The sequence below is a fragment of the Mobula birostris genome, chromosome 18 (genome assembly GCF_030028105.1).
Source record: "Mobula birostris isolate sMobBir1 chromosome 18, sMobBir1.hap1, whole genome shotgun sequence".
NCBI lineage: Eukaryota > Metazoa > Chordata > Chondrichthyes > Myliobatiformes > Myliobatidae > Mobula > Mobula birostris.
Genome location: NC_092387.1, coordinates 31,153,979 through 31,171,715, shown reverse-complemented (window position 1 = coordinate 31,171,715; position 17,737 = coordinate 31,153,979). Strand labels below are relative to the sequence as shown.

Genomic DNA, 17,737 nt, shown 5'->3' with positions numbered 1-17,737 from the left:
CCTGGCAAGTTAATAAAAACATGCTTTAGTTGAACTGTTAGAAAGTGCAATGAACCCTGACAGGCCAGTCACAAGTTAGTAAAGTGTGGAATATAGTTTCTTCTGTGGGGGTGGGGTTGAGGGTGAATAGATGGGATAGGAGGGGGATGAGAGGGGGATTGGGGGGGGAGGAGGAGAAGAATGTGCGAGTTTAGAGGTGAAGGAAGGGACGAAGGGTGAGTAGAGGGACGCGGAGGGGGAGGAGCCGGAGCGTGGGAGGAGGTAAATGGAGGGGCGGGGAAGGAACGCGGTCGTGGGAACAGCGCCGCCAACACTGAGGAAGTGACGGCTCCGGCGAAACAGAGAAGGAAATTAGATTTAGAAGCGGCGGAGAGGAGAGAAGCGGTGCAGCTCTGTCCCGTACCCCACCGAGTCCCCGGACACTGCAGGCCGCGCTGCCGAGTCGGCCCGGTGTGATGCCCCATCTGTCGGGCTGGGTGGGTGAGAGCGGCCGCTGCCGGGACGATGTCAGCCTCAGGTAACCCGCTTCACCTCCAGTCTCACCCCCGCCCTAGTGGACTCGCGGAGCTTGTGTGTGTGTGTGTGTGTGTGTGTGTGTGTGTGTGTGTGTGTGTGTCTGTCTGTCTCCCTCTCAGTCCCGGAGCCATGAGTCCGGCAGAATTCCCAGGACACCTCAGTCCAAGTTAGCCCCGACCAAGACCGTCGGTGTCGGGACGATCATACCATAGTCTATTGAATTAAACGCTGTGTTAACTCAGTGCGCTCAGCAAACTTGACCCCTCTCCCTGCCGCGGTTGGGTAAGCTGTTTGCCCGGAAAGTGCACAGAGAGTCACCTCACGTCGGCTGAGTTAATGGGGCAAGTGAAACACCCTGGGATCGTGGCACATCTAGGCGTATATTTTGGCACTTTCTGGTCATAATTTTCAACCTTGACAAGTTCTTTTAAAGTATTTGCGGACAACGTTTACATTTCTAACACTTCAACGTACACTGTCGATTGGATCTATTGCGGAAATTGTGCGATTAAAACGATAGACCTCTGTCCAAGAGTGGCTCGGGGCCGTTGTTGTGTTCGCGCAAATGTCGATTAGTGGTTTCCCTGAAATCCAGTTTGAGAACATTATAGTTTTAAACTGGAGAGTCAAGGAAATGTTCCCCGATTAATTTTTCTCTTAAACCGTCAGCAGTAAATTGAAACGGGGAAAAATCAATGATCCTGATATGCAAACAGTGCAGTGGTTATTTTAAAATAAGGAAGTAAAAATTGCTTTTGTTAATGGTTTTAAGTCATGTTTTAATTTGGTTTAGAACCATTTTATTTGTCTAATTTAAAGATTAAAATCAGAATATCGCTAGTATGTTATTTTACTAGAATATGTTGGTGGCGAGGTTTACAGTATAAAGTTTGCCTGTGAGCAAACAGCAACTTATTTAGGTAAAAGAAAAGATCTCCCACTCTATTAGTAGAATATCGAAAAACAGTTTTGGCAAACCCTTTTCAGCTTTACCCTCAGATTATCGCTGGCAGTGGGACAGGCAGATTGGAAACTGGTCCCGATAAAACCGGACTAATGAAGCTTTCAAAGCAAGTTTTTTAGAGAAAGATAGAAATTGTGTTTATTTGATACTTTATTTCAGGTCACTAGTCAATATCAGGATATTGACTGAGGTAGGGATAGGTACATAGCAGGTAGGATTTCCCTGCCCTTTGAAGATTAGTGAAATGATACGCACTTAACACTGAATGGCAGTCTGCATTCAGCGGGACACATCAAAGTTGCTGGTGAACGCAGCAGGCCAGGCAGCATCTCTAGGAAGAGGTACAGTCGACGTTTCAGGCCGAGACCCTTCGTCAGGACTAACTGAAGGAAGAGTGAGTAAGGGATTTGAAAGTTGGAGGGGGAGGGGGAGATCCAAATGATAAGAGAAGACAGGAGGGGGAAGGATGGAGCCAAGAGCTGGACAGGTGACAGGCAAAAGGGATATGAGAGGATCATGGGACAGGAGGCCCAGGGAGAGAGACAAGGGGGGGGGGGGGGACCAGCTGATTGCGCTTTTGCTGGCCGGTTTAGCGAACAGAGCGGCGGACACCCCGGCTGAAATCTGGAGGAAAACACGCAGAGGGGGATCACAAAGGCGAGGAAGGAGGACCGGCACGAGACAACAGAGACGTATGGAGAAGAGGAGTTTAGTGGGTAATAAAATGGATGAGTTGACGGCGCTAGCCAGGCATCAGAGAACATTTCCGGACAGTGTTAGGTGTTTTACTGGAACGGGGCTGCACGAGGACATACCCGACTAAAACTTTTCCATGGACGGCTTCCAGACCGTTCGGGCTGACCGGAAGTGCACTGAGAGCGGTAAGTGTGAAGGAGTTGGTTGCTTACTGTTCTGGTTAACAACAGATGGTGCAATCCGGGTCATATTACGATCGAGGAACGTGTTTGTAGACCGGATATTGAACTTTTTGCTGTTGGACTCCGGCCATATTCCACCGAGATACAATGCTGGGCGTAATGGGAGGTTGTGCCTTCCGGTGGCCATTGAACTTTGCAGCTCCTCTCGTGGAGGGTCAGACACCCTGAGCCAATAGGCTGGTCCTGGACTTATTTCCATCTGGCATAGTTTGCATTTTGTTGTTTGATTGTTTGTGGTTTTTGTATTGCTATATTTATGCCCTATTCTTTGTTGGTGCAGCTGTAATGAAACCCAATTTCCCTCGGGATCAATAAAGTATATCTATCTAGATGCTCCTGCACCTAGTGTCATTTTATGTCCATACAATCAGTCTATGTACATAAGCTAATCTTATGTATATACAGTCACACTAAATGTTACTTGTGTTTTCTAGGAATGCTTTTATATTTGTATATATTATCCTTTTCTATTCTGTCCTTCATGCTGCAGTGGATCCAGAGTAACAATCATTCTGTTCTCCTTTGCACTTGTGTACTGAGGATTCGCAATAAACAATCTTGCATTGAGGCTTTTAGACGGGAACATTATCATGCAGGGAATGGAGAGCTGTACATCATACACAGGTAGATGAAATTTTTGTTTAATTTGGCACTGTTTTTGGCACACACATTCTGCACTGAAGGACCAGTTCTGGTACTGTGCTGTTCTATTTTAAAATCTATAATTTTAACTTGAGATTGAAGACGTGAGCCAGAATTTTTTTAATGGTCCATTTGGTAGCTGTTATTTCTCCTGAAAGGGTCTTTGTGTTTTAGGTCTCACTGTGTTTTGTGTTGGTCACAAATATGTTTTGTAAACGTCACAAATCACATTCAGGAACTGCGATATAAAAACAATGCTCTCTTTTACTGTTTTTAATGATTCAACATGTTACAATGTCAATAAAGGCAGTAAGTTTTATTTACTAATGCAAAATTAATGCACACCAGTATGACAATGATGGATTTTAACATTAAAGCCACTCACTGCTACGGGCAGAAGTCCCCACTTGCTTCAAAAAGGCAACAATTATACCAGTGCCTAAGAAGAATAATATGGGCTGCCTTAATGACTATCACCCGGTAGCAATCATATCAACAGTGATGAAATGCTTCCTCAGCAAGGACCCGGACCCACTGCAATTTGCCTATTGCCACAATAGGTCAACGGCAGACACAATCTCAGTGGTTCCCCACACGACTTTAGACCACCTGAACAACACAAACACCTACGTCAGGATGCTGTTCATCGACTATAGCTCAGCATTTAATACCATCGTTCCCACAATCCTGATTGAGAAGTTGCAGAACTTGGGCCTCTGTACCTCCCTCTGCAATTGGATCCTCTACTTCCTAACCAGAAGACCCCAATTGATGATAACATCTCCTCCTCGCTGACAATCAACACTGGTGCACCTCAGGGTGTGTGCTTAGCCCACTGCTCTAATCTCTATATACAAATGACTGTGTGGCTAGGCATAGCTCAAATACCATCTATAAATTTGCTGACAATACAACCACTGTTGGTAGAATCTCAGGTGGTGACGAGAGGGCGTAGAGGAGTGAGATATGCCAACTGCAGCAACAACCTGGCACCCAATGTCAGTAAGACGGAAGAGCTGATTGTGGACTTCAGGAAGGGTAAGTCGAAGGAACACATACCAATCCTCAAGGAGGGATCAGAAGTGGAGAGAGTTAGCAGCTTCAAATTCTTGGGTGTCAAGATCTCTGAGGATCTAATCTGGTCCCAACATATCGATGTAGTTATAAAGAAGGCAAGACAGCAACTATACTTTATTAGGAGTTTGAAGAGATTTGGTATGTCAACAAATACAGTCAAAAACTTCTATAGTTGTACCATGGAGAGCATTCAGACAGGCTGCATCACTGTCTGGTATGGAGGGGCTACTGCAGAGGACCGAATGAAGCTGCAGAAGGTTGTAAATCTAGTCAGCTCCATCTTGGGCACTAGCCTACGAAGTACCCAGGACATCTTCAGGGAGCAGTGTATCAGAAAGGCAGTGCCCATTATTAAGGACCTCCAGTATCCAGGGCATGCCCTTTTCTCACTGTTACCATGAGGTAGGAGGCACACAGTCAGTGATTCAGGAACAGCTTCTTCCCCTCTGCCATCCAATTCCTAAATGGACATTGAATCTTTGGACACTGCCTCACTTTTTTTTAAATATACAGTATTTCTGTTTTTGTACGTTTTTTAAAATTCTATTCAATATACGTAATTGATTTACTTGTTTATATATATTTTTTTCTCTGCTAGATTATTTATTCCATTGAACTGCTGCTGCTAAATTAACAATTTTACGTCACACGCCGGTGATAATAAACCTGATTCTAATAATCATTTACAGTGCTGGGCAGCATGTGCATGTTGGCAGTCTTTAGATGGGCTGGATTGTGTGAATGGATATTCACATTTCTAATCAGGCCATATAAAGACGTTAGATTATCACCAGCATAAAATTTCCTCTGATCTGGTCAAGAAGCTAGGCTCCAACACCTGCAGACGTTCCCCTCGAAGGAGTCAGCTTGCCATTTTATTCTCATCTCTCAAAAAAGCTGTGGTTTACTCAGCTTTATCTCTATTTGTGTGTGTGTGTCTGCTCTTGTATACTGTGATGTCAGAACACTGGGTCACGTTACTTTCATCCAAAATAGTATGCTTACATGTTACTGTCACCTCAGAAGGCATTATCTGAAATTCTGATCAGTAGTCACAGACTCATCCCTGCAGAAGAATTTGTGGTAATGACTGCATTTCATAACCAAGATACAAGTTACTTTTGTGCTGTCCAAGGTGAAGCAATGAAATGCAGCAGAAATGTTTGAGTCAGGCATTTCACAGAAGAGTAAAGTTGCCTCTATGTGTCCCCAGAAGCATCAGTTGCACATAAGATTGCCTCACGTAGCACCAGGGCTTTTTCGTTTTCCCAAACCAATCCCTTAATTGAATTGACCAGTGGGTCCACACTGCTGTTTAACCTCAGGTCTATCTCAGGAGGCCTTCAGAGTCAGGTTTAAATATCACTGGCAAATGTTGTGAAATTTGTTGTTTTGCAGCAGCTGTACATTGCAATACAGACTAATAAAAACTATAAATTACAATAAGTATATATTTAAAAAGTGAATTATATAAGTAGTGCGAATAGAGAGATGGAAAATACCAATGAAGGTTTCATTGTCCATTCAGATATCTGATGGCAGAGAGGAATAAACTGTTCCTGGATCATTAAGTGTGTGTCTTCTGGCTCCTGCACCTTCTTGTTGGTAGCAATGAGACAAGAGCATGGCCTGGGTGATGGGTGTCCTTAATGATTGATGCCACGTTGTTGAGACATTGCCTTTGGATGGTGTCCCGGATGCTGGGGAGGCTGTTTCCCATGCTGGAACTGGCTGAGTTTACAACTTACTGCAACTTCACAGCTGAAATATTTAAATCTTTGGAGACATAGTCAGAAAGAACAAGAGAGATGTGTAAGATGTACATGGCGTTTTTATTCTAATTAATTTTGTTTTCTCAAAAAAAATGACATAGACTGGTGAGGGCAGAAAATCAGGAAGTCTTTTGCATAGTTTGAGACTGTCAACATTTCTACTGTCAGCTCAATTTGGAGTGAGATTTGTTTTGCACGCATATTTCTGAACTTGCAGCCAGAAGAAAACTGTGTTCACATTGTCCCGAGTGATCCACATCCACGTTAGTTTGAGTTGAGGTTGATTCCAATTTGATTTCACAGGCTAATCTGTTGGAATCACTGCTGAGTGATGGTTTGGGTTGGGACACATGTTTAGGCTGTGAATGATGTTTTTGGAGTTTTGGACATTTGTCTACAGTAACCTGAAGTGGGGAGAGAGAGATACTGAGAGACCAGGGTCAACATGAAAAGCAAAGTCAGCAAGATTTATGGAATCCTGGATGACAAGGGTTGTTGAGAGGTTGATGTAGAGGCAAAAAGGAAATGTATGACAGGCATCAGGAACTGAAATCAGAACATCACGCGTGTAGGACACACAAAAACACTGGAGGAACTCAGCAAGTCAGGCGACATCTATGGAGGCGACCAAACAGTCGACAATTCAGGCTGATGTGCCAGCCCTTTATCAGAACTGGAAAGGAAATGGCAAAAGCCAGATACTTTTTTCTGTGTTGCTCAAGTATCTCAACTGTATTCACTGAGGAGAAAGGCATGATAGAGGGAGAATTCAGAACAAGGGTCAGTCATGTTTTGGAGCACCTGAGCTTCAGGAAAGGTTGAATAGGTTAGGACTTTATTCCCTGGAGTGCAGAAGAATGAGGGGAGATTTGATAGAGGTATATAAAATTATGGTGGGTATAGATAGAGTGAATGCAAGCAGGCTTTTTCCACTGAGGCTGGGGGAGAAAAAACCAGAGGACATGGGTTAAGGTTGAAGGGGGAAAAGTTTAAAGGGAACATTAGAGGCGGCTTCTTTACAAATAGAGTGGTGGGAGTGTGGAATGAGCTGTCAGATGAAGTGGTAAATGCGGGCTCACTTTTAACATTTAAGAAAAACTTGGACAGGTACATGGATGAGAGGTGTATGGAGGGATATGGTTCAGGTGCAGGTCAGTGGGATGAGGCAGAAAAATGGTTCGGCCCAGCCAAGAAGGGCCAAAAGACCTGTTTCTGTGCTGTAATGTTCTATGGTTCTAAGTGGGGGAGTGCTTAATGTTTCCAAGATTAGGGTGTCTAAAATGGGGTGTCTGGAATCTTGGTCCGAATGTAGGTAAGTGGGATTAGTTTAGAAGGGTAGAACAGAAGGCACGGGCCAAAGGACTTGTTTCTGTGTTGCACAGCTCTGACTTTTTATAAGAGTGGTAACTCCCAATTAAATGCCACCATGGACAGTCCAAACCCGGCTGCGAAAGGAGGAGAGTTGAGCATGGAGCTAGCAATCCCATCCCATCAAAACCCAGAGCTACAGAAGCTTCAAAGACCTCATTCCTGGGAGAGGAAGGACCTTCACCTAGAGGGTGTAAGATAGGACATACCTGGGGACAGCTTGAAAGACTGGCCTAGGACAGAGCACTCTGATGAGCTGCTGTCAGTGGCCTAGGTCCCAGTAGGGGTGACGGGCCAAGAATACAAACTCCCAATTAACACAAGTGTCTGGTACAGCAGTGAATCAAATGTCATAGCACATGGCACAACTGTTGGGATGCACATGGACTGAAATCAGAACATCACACGTGTAGGACACACAAAAACACTGGAGGAACTCAGCAAGTCAGGCGACATCTATGGAGGCGACCAAACAGTCGACATTTCAGGCTGATGTGCCAGCCCTTTATCAGAACTGGAAAGGAAATGGCAAAAGCCAGATACTTTTTTCTGTGTTGCTCAAGTATCCCAACTGTATTCACTGAGGAGAAAGGCACGATAGAGGGAGAATTCAGAACAAGAGACTTGTATCGTGCACTTTTATTGCAAAAAGCAATCTCTTTAATGTTAGCATGTGCAATAGTAATCGAGAATATACTGGATTAAACTCAACTATTAATGAATATCCTAACTCAGCATCTGAAGAAATTTACAGATTTACCCCGTTACTCCTGGAAGTTTGCAAGAAAAATAAAAGTGACGATTTCAAAGCATGATCAAAAATTTAATGTTCTGTGGATTGATTTTCATTCTTCCAGTCTAAAACATTGAGCTGATCCTTGGGTACAGTACGTGGGAGGTAGTCATGTCTTCACTTGAGAGTGTGGTACGTGCAGCAGTGCCCCTGGGATGTGAGAGTGGAGAAAATCAGGATGGCCCAATGTTCTGTCACAGGATAGTGAACCATTCCCCTCCTTGCCCAGCATCACAGCCACTTTTCTCCTCATCCTCATAATGTTTCTCTTCCTCCTTTTTGCTCATTGACACTGTCTGGGTGCAAGATCATGTGAGAGAGGATGGTGGGGCGGTGGAGGATGAGGGTAGTGTGATGGGTGGGGTGGTATTAGGATGTGTTATTGGAAGGTTGGTTGAAACAGGCGGGTGTCTGTTGGCATCAATGAATGGGAATGGTTTAAAAATGTAAAAATAATTCTAACCAATTAATTTCTCTTTCAGGCCAAATGATCAAACCTGATGTGGTGATTCTTAACACAGAAGATGCAAGCCAGTGGACTGACTACCTTGCCAACTTGCTCACATCAAGCCATCACTTGGAGGTTCTGCCCTTTTCAATAAGTGAGGACACCTTGTTTACAAGCCGGGATCACAATCATTTTAATAAGTGTAAATGCCTCTTGGTTGTCCTATCACCTCAGTTCTTGGACTGGATTGTTCTCTATGGGCAGGAGCGTGGACTGCACAAGATACTGAGACCAGTGCATAAAGTGATTGTGCTGTTTTGTGGTGCAGTGGAAACTCCAGAACTGCAGGCCTTGTTTGCAGACTGGAGTCAGTGGAGGCAACTCTCATGCGAAGATGAGCCGGACTCCTTTACAGAAGCTGTGGAAGAAACCATTTCTGAGAGTAAGTTTAGAGCTTGAAATTGACCAGTCTCGTAGGGACCCCCAAAAAATATTTCCCTTCCCTGAACCAAGAAAGTTGAGGATAGTAAATTTTCCTTTTCCCACCCTGTTGGAGACCATGTAACTGTGAGAAGATTTGGGATGAAATCTGGGAGTCCCAGTTATTTGCTCCCTGGATAAGGTTCAGAGCTTCCTTTTTGAGACCTGAACTTTCAGGATCAATAGCTACACATTTTGTAGTTGTAGCTGTGTAATGGGTGATGCTGTTTTGATATTTATTTCGAAATACAGCGTAGAATCAGGTCCTTCCAGCCTAACAAGCTTACATCGCCTAGCAACCCACCTATTGTATGCTATCCTGAGCCCATGTGACATATTAACCCATACATCTTTGGAATGTGGGACGAAACCGGGGCAGCTGGGGACACCCCACGCGGTTACAGGGAGAACCTACAAACTCCTCACAGACAGCAGTGGTATTCGCTGGCATTGTAATTGTGTTACACAAACCGTTTCGCTACCGTGCCACCTGGTATCAGGTGGACCAGGTAGTCCCAGGTCAGTCCGATACTTGGTAACTTTGATCACCCTCTTACTCATTGACGGATAAGCTGATGATGTGAGTAGGCATCAGTCTATACAGCACCGGAATAATATTTACAATGAAGCTGCCCTACAGGTTCTAGTCCACTGATCCATTGATAAGCTTACTCTACCAAGGCTTAAGGACACGTTCTATCTTTACAACATACTATTAGACCACATTTCAATCACTGAATATGTTTGTGGGAATCCTATTTTGGAATAAATGAGAGTTATTGACTTAGAGTGTTGATTTATTATTATATACAAAGATTGGGATTTACAAAGAAAGGCTTGACTAGTTTAGGAGAAACCAAATATGTAGGTAAGGTAACCCAAAAAGACTGTAAATCTATCAGTTTTAATAGATTAACCAGTGAAAAATTACTTAGACTGATCAATTAAATAATGCTAAGAGCATAAGCTGGGGATTACCATTGGAAAATAAGGGGAAGGTTAGATAAGAATGAGTAGATTAACCAATGATTCTGAAAGGTATCTGAGTGATGCTGTTGTAAAGTAGTGCATGAACTTGAAACCAACCATAAGCTCGGTAAGAGGATGGTTAGGATGTAGCAGATGGAGTAACTGGTAGGTGTTTTGTCAATTGTCAGTATGTAACAAATGGTGTCTTAATGGATCAGTTTTTGGGTTTTAGTTTTCCACTATGTTTATCCATGACTGGGAAATACAAATACACTTGTGCTAAGTTGGCTGAAGCCTAGGGAAGTAGAAAGGGACTTTGATAAATTAAATGGGTACACAAAACTGTTCCAGTTTTAGAAACAGTGAGGAATTTAATTTATATTTTTGAGGGAACAAAAGATCAAAGTAGTCTCAATATTATGATAACTCAGAAATTATGGGAGTGAAGAGGTTGAGGAGTCTATCAATGGAAGGAAGAATAATATGTGAACTGAGGGGAAAATGATTGAAATGAAATGTTTGTCTTTTTCAAGGGTGGGGTGGAAATAATGAAACACTTGATTCATGTATAATTTAGACCTCAGAAGGTCTGGGGAGATTTACTAGAATTATTTTGGAAGTAATTTTAAATGGTAACATGTAGTCACTTGTATTTTGTTGATAGGGGATGTTTGTACCTATATTTATTCATTATTCAGGGTTTGGGAGTTGCAGCTAAGGCCAACATTTATTGCTCATCCTTAATTGCCTTTGAGAAGGTGATGGTCAGTGCTTTCTTGAGTGGCAGCAGTCCATATGGTGAAAGTGCTCCCATAGTGCTGTTGGGAATGAAATTCCAGGATTTGGATGCAGCAACAATGAATGGCCATTGATAAATTTCCAATTCAGGAAGGTATGTACAGGGTGGGAAGGTGGGAAACCACATAAATGCACCTATGTGTATGCACCTTCACACTTATCCTTCAGTTTGGGACTACAGGTGTGAGAGGTGCTGTCGGTGTTACCTCCGTGAGTAAATGCAGTGCATTTGGGAGATGGTATGCCACTGTATCTCAGAGGCAGAGAGAATGAATGTTCAGGATGGAGGACTCTGTGTCAGTTATTTATCCCTGGATGGCGTAGAGATGCTTGAATGTTGTTGGAGCTGTACTGATCCAAGAAATTGGAGAGTGTTCAGTCAGACATTGGGACATATTAATGTTCTGGGCCAGGGATGGTTGACAGCCAACAAACAAAACCATCCTCTTCTGTGAGAAATATACAGTACTGTGCAAAAGTCTTGGGCATCCTAGGCTTTTTATATGGTTTCAGATGGTATGGCCTCCACAGAGCCCTGATCTCAGCATCATTGAGGCTGTCTGGAATTACCTGAAGAGACAGAAGCAAGCAAGACAGCCAAAGTCTGCAGAAAAACGGTGGTAAGGTCTCCAAGGTGCTTAGAACAATCTGCCAGGCAATTTTCTTATAAAACTTTTCAACAGAGAATTGATGCAGTTTTAAAGGCAAAGGGTAGTCATGCCAAATATTCATTTGATATTACTTTTTTATTACTGCTTACTGCTCTGTATGGTTTTTTTGATTCTTAGAAACTTTTCTCTTCATTATTTTGAAAACATCTTCGTTTTACTGAATTTATTTACATGTGCCCCTAAGACTTTTGCACAGTACTGTAATTATTTTCAATTTGATGACCACTAACTTCAGTATTACCAGTGCTCCTTGATACTACATTTGGACAAATGCTGCCTTGATATCAAAGGCAGTCACTCTCATCTCATCTCTGGATTTCACCTCTTTGGTGTATGTTTGGACTAAGGTTGCTTTGAGGAGTGGGACTGTGCTGGTCTTCAGTGAGGAGGTCACCAGTGAGAAAGTGCCACTGGATCACACTACTGGTAATTGAGCATGGATTCGTTGGGTGATAGTTAGCCAGACTGGATTGGATGTTTCCAAGTAAATTGCCAAAAATATATCAATCACTGTCTTGAATATACATAGCCAATTGAGCTTTCTGTGCAACTTGCAGAGAAAATTGCAATTCAAAGGTTCAAAGGTCCATTTTATTATCAAAGTATGTGCATAGAATACAACTCTGAGATTCGTCTCCTCCAGATAACTGTAAAATACAGAAAAACCATGGAAGTCATTGAGGCCCACCTCCCACACAAAAAAGAAAAAGGAACAAAGTTCACAAACCTCAACACTCCCCGCCCCCAACTTCTCCCTCGCACAAAAACAAATAGATTGCCTACCAGGACATGGCAGCTAAAACATCAGTGTGTGAGGAAATTTCTACTCCTGTTGCTCATAGATTCTGTGTTTTGAACCCCAGGTCTGTACACCCCAGCTACAGAAAAAATCGGCTTTATCAAAACTACAAGCATTGTATACTTCACTGCAACTGCATTTCATTATCTCTGTATCAAAAGGATGCAGCCCATTAATTTCTCCTAATAGGGCAATCTCGCATCCCAGGAATCAATCCAGTGAACTTTCATTTCCCTCCCTCTGTTGCTGGTTTACCCGTTGGGTAGGGAGACCAGACCGGTACATTGAATTCTGGCTGCAGTCTCACCAGAGCCCTATCAGAACCGGAGGGATGTAGATGGCATTGGCAAATCCAGGGTACATTGTCCATTAATAACTGGCCTCATCTCAGGAGTTAGTTCAGAAGTTCAGATTCAAACACCTTGGTGGGTTTGGAGTTATAGAAGGAGCAGATGAGATAGGGTTGGTGGATTTCCTTTTCTGGAGGGCAACAATTAAGTAGACAGCTTTTCTTCACAATCTAGTACAGTGGTTTCTTGGTTACTTTTACTGAGACCATCTCTTCTTTTAACCTGCAGATATGTCAAATTACTTAAATTTAATGTTAAATTTAACAGACTTGAACCTGTGCCTCTGGCTGTTTACGCCCGAATGACTATCCTCTAATGATGTGATCAGTAAAATACAAGGCATGAAGGTTGTGAGGGGGAAAGAGAGAAACGAAGATCCGGGGAGATAAGAAGTGTTTCAAATTGTAAATATCCCTTGTAGACCCAGGCCATGCTCTTATCCCACTGCTGCCATCAGGTAGGAGGTATAAGTGCCTCAGGATTCATGCCACCAGTTTCAAGAACAGTTACTATCCCTCAACCACCAGGCTCTTGATTTTTATCTCTGGTGTTCCCACAAATGATGGTCTCACTTTAAGGACTCTTTATCTTGTTATTTCATGCTCTTGTTATTTATTGCTATTTACATATATTTGCATTTTCAGTTTGTTGTTCATTGATCCTATTTACAGTCACTGTTCTATAGATTTGCTAAGTCTGCCTGCAGGAAAAAGGATCTCAGGGTTGTTGTGATGACATGTATGTACTCTGCTAATAAATTTTACTTTGAACTTTTGAACCGCCCGAGGCTTGGGTTGTAATCGGACTTGTTTGAAGGACAAAACAATGGCTCTGCTGGTAGAGCTACTGCCACACAGATCTGGTAGCCTGGATTCAATCCTGACCTTGGACACTGTCTCTCTGTGACTTTGCGGTTTCCTCTTGCATCCTGAAAAATATCTAGTCCGTAAGTTAATTGGCCACTGTGAGTTACCCCGAGTATGTGGATGAGTGGTAGGATCCAAAGAGAATTGATGGGAATGTAGGGAGAATAGAATGGGTTAGGGTAGGATTTGTGTAAACAATTTGATACAGATTTGGTGGGTTGCAGGTCCTTTTTCCATACTGTACCTCACTATGATCCTGTGAGCCATCGCAATGTGAGTAATTGGGCATATTGCACCATTGAAGCTGCTGATTTCAGAGTTCCTGTTGAAATGCTGACTCTGGCTAAAGGTGCAATGACAGCATAGAGTCCAGTACTGAAGAGGCAAGAACTGCAGATTCTGCTCTTTGAAGCAACAAACAATCTGCTGGAGAAACTCAACTGGTCGAGCAGCATTTTGGGGGGGGGGGCAGGGAAGGAACTGTTGACCTATGGGGTCAAAACCCTGCATTGGTTGACAATTCCTTTTGCCCCACCAATGTTGTTCGACCTGCTGCACTCCTCTAGCAGATAGTTTGTTGTTCTCAAGGTCAGTTGTGATGCCTCTGAAAACAAAATGTTTACTGATATTTGATGTCTAGTTTTTGAGGTCAAGAGTGGCCACTTGGCTAAGGTAGTATCTTTCCAGGAAGAGTTGGGAGAATTGGAAAATGGGGGAGGTGGGAAAGGTAAAACTTAAAGTGCTGAAAATTGTGTCATATTGAAGTTACGGACTGGAAGGCCCTCCAGGTCTGAGAGACAGCTGTAGGTGCAGAACGCAGCCTGTTTCAGTTCGTCTGATATAAATTGGGTAGTTTCTGAAAGAGGAAGCCTGTAAAACACAGGATATGTTGAACTGCTGATTCTTAACTGATGTTACAGGCTTGTACCAAAGTAACACTCAGAGGGGTTCATGTGAGGTGAGAAAAATACCCCAGAACTTTGACAAATAGTTATTGGTCTCAAATGTAAACATACATTAATACAAAATATCAAAAGAGTCTTATAGAAATGAGATGCAACACGTGATTCTATGTTAACAGGCTCAAGGTTTGCGGCAAACGTATTTGAGGAAGTTTGTTTTACTACTGTTACTAAGGCAGTGCTGTAACTCTTTATGTACAAGTAACACCAAAGACTGAAGTGACCCTGGGCTCACTAATCCAGCAGGATTGTCCTGAAGTCTCCAAGAAGTGAACACGTGAAACCCCCTGGTTTCCTTGGCTGCATAAGTCTTGAGAAGACACTCTCCGGTCTCACCAAACCCATGAGATTGAAACGGCTCGTCCCACCCCAAACCCTGGTTTGTGTGACTGCTGTGTGATTTGCTACCCTGTTACAATTTAGTGCCAGGAAATAACAGACAGTGCACTACATACGATTAAAGGAATTATGTTTATGCATCTTATCTTAACTAAAAGGTTAGTAAAGAAAAGGGCCCAATTTAATTAAACAGTCAAATGTGCACAAGTTGGAGCTCAACACTTCACCGATCCCCAGTCGATCTCGGCACCTTGCTACATTGAATCACGGTCCCGCACCGGGTCGAATCCTACGACCAGTTTTCTCCCGCGTCTTCTCTCTTCATCTCCCGCCGAGCAAAAGCCCCAAGACCAACCTTAGTGCCCCTCACCAAAAACCTCCCTCCAGTTCCACTCTTCTAATTGGATGGCACACATTCCTCATCATCCCTTATCTTTAACAATAACCCAAACAGGCTGGAAGCAGAACAGACTGCTCTTGCGGAACTGCGAAACAAAATGGCTACAGCATAACAGTAAAGATGTGAACCTAGGTATTGCACATGAATCTACCTTGTGCAGCAACCAGTAATCTAGAAGAGAAACTACTCGGCCCTACTAGGCATTTTCCTTGACTGCCAGAAACTTCTCTAATTGGTCAACAAAGGGTTTCTTTGCTTTCCAACTGACAATGGAGTGTTGATGTTGTGTGGTCGCTGGTGAGAGTGGTTAGAACGACTGGAGACAGAAGCTTCTGTGATGAAACTCCAGTACCTTTCTTACTTGGGCTCAGGACTACCATACAGTGAAAAATCTGCACAAAGCTCAAGGGGAAATGTGGTTGCAAGGCTTCTGGGTAAGAATGTTAACAAAGGAACTTGAATTGAAATACCATCTCATAGTCAGAAAATCTTCCTATTGCTTCACAGCAGCAGAAAGAGAAAACCGATGTTGCACTGAAAGCAGAGAGATTAATGTGACTGTAAGCTTTGTTGAAAAGACGGATTACTAGGAAGTGTAAAGGTTGAAGAGGAGGAGGAGGAGGTGGTGAGGAGTATATATGGAGTGGGGATGTGTAATACCAAAATAGCAATGCTAGAAAAATCTCAAGCAGTGAAACAGCAGCTGTGGAAAGAGAAAAGAGGCAATGGTACTGGTCAGGGATCCTTCCCTGGAACTGGGACATGTAAAGCTCTGGAGTCTGTAGCATCTCTTACTGTACAAGTTCAGATATGGGGCGACAAGGGGTGGGGGGGAACTCACTTAGCTTTGCTTCTCACCCAGTAGATCCTGCACTTTACTAGGTATAAGAACATAGAGATCTGGGACCTCTCAAGCAAGCTCCACTGTTCAGTGTAATCAAAGTTGATCTGCCAAGCTTAGTACCCTGTTGTTGATTTCTCTCTACATGCCTTAAGCACCTCAAGCACCAAGAACGATATCAAACTCCTTTATTTAATGATCTAACTTTAGCTGCTTTCTGTGACAGAGAGTTCCACAGGTTCACTGTCCTCTGAGTGGAATGAGTTGCCAGCACAAGTGGTGCATGCGAGCTCGGTTTCAACGTTTAAGAGAAGTTTGGATAGTTACGTCGATGGTAGGGGTATGATGGGCTATGGACCCAGTGCAGGTTGATGGGAGTAGGTGGTTTAAATGGTTTGCACAGACTAGATGGGCCAAAGGGCCTGCTTCTATGCTGTACTTTTCTACGACTCAATGACTCTATGAAGAGCATTTTTCACATCCGATCTATGTGGCTTACCCCTTATCCTCAGATATTCCTGGTCCTGGACCTTGCTATCATTAAAAACGTCCTCCTTGTATCTGGTTCTGTTGAAATTTTGTAAGTTTCTAGAATATTCCCTCTCATTCTTCCAGAGTCTGGTGACTATGAGCCTAATTGGCCCCATCTCTCAGAGCAATAATTCCAGGAACCAGTCTAGTGAAATTTGTTGTTCCCTCTCTGTAGCTAGAACCTCAGACAAGGAGACCAAAGCTATACTCACAACTCCAGATGCGATTCGATGAAGGTTCTGTACAGCTACAGCCAGACATCCTTACCCCTCTGCCCAATTGCCTCGCAATCAATGTACCATTTGACTCTTTGATCATCTGCTACATCTGCATGCTTACTTTCATTGACAAGTGCGTAAGGATGTTTTACCTCTTCTTCTTTCCCAGTCTTTCACCACTCAAGTAACAATCTGACCTTCTTCCTTTTGTATCCAAAGTGGGTACTTTAACTGTCTGCTCCCTCACCCCGTGCAAGTCACACTGGAGCGTCTCACATCTAACGATTGCACCAGTTTTATATTGCCTGCAACCTCGGAGATAATACACGTGATTCTGTTATCTAAATCATTACTGAGTACTGTTAATTGCTTGGTCCCCACCACTGATTCCCTGTGCTACCTCATCAGTCTGTCTGCCAATCAGAAAAACACCTGTTTATTACCTTCCAAGCACCACACACAAAATACTGGAGGAACGGAACGCAGCAGGCCAGGCAGCACCTGGGAAAAGAGTACATTTGATGTTTTGGGCTAAAACCCTTTGGCCTGGCCTGCTGCGTTCGTCCAGCATTTTGTATGTGTTGCTCGGATTTCCAGCATCTGCAGGTTTTCTCTTGTTTATTCCTCCAGTTTGTTCCCTGTCTGCTAACACCTTTCCCTCCCGACTCCTCGATGCTGTTTTGGAGTAACAAACAATGTGCTGGAGCAACTCAGCAAGTCAGACAGCGTCTCTCGGAGGAAAAGACTGGCTGACATTCTTTGTTCGAAACCTTGCATCAGATTTGTATGCTCTTCTGTGAAACATTACTATAACCTTTTGAAAGACAAAATTCACCTCCGCTATTCACTTATCCCCATCTACTCTAGTAATTAGGCCCTCAAAAAAATGTCACAGGATTTGTCAGGCGTGATTTTCCTTTTGTAAGTTCATGTTGTGATCCTGTCACTGTTCTACAAATGCTCTGTTGTTAAATCTTTTGAACATCATGTTGGCA

The 17,737-nt window shown here is 43.3% G+C and overlaps 1 protein-coding gene across 6 annotated transcripts in view; it reads left to right on the top strand.

The window, feature by feature from the left end:
* Positions 1 to 282: 282 nt before the first annotated feature.
* pik3ap1 (phosphoinositide-3-kinase adaptor protein 1) overlaps positions 283 to 17,737 on the top strand; it is a 148,860-nt gene continuing 131,405 nt past the window's right edge. For 5 of the 6 annotated variants that reach the window (XM_072282398.1, XM_072282397.1, XM_072282399.1 and 2 more), the window contains exons 1-3: positions 283 to 517; positions 2,909 to 3,042; positions 8,553 to 8,960. In XM_072282398.1, coding sequence (XP_072138499.1) covers positions 3,009 to 3,042; positions 8,553 to 8,960 — 442 coding nt within the window. In that variant the 5' untranslated portion in view covers positions 283 to 517; positions 2,909 to 3,008. The remainder of the gene's footprint in view (positions 518 to 2,908; positions 3,043 to 8,552; positions 8,961 to 17,737) is intronic. The other variant, XM_072282395.1, reaches the window with a different exon arrangement.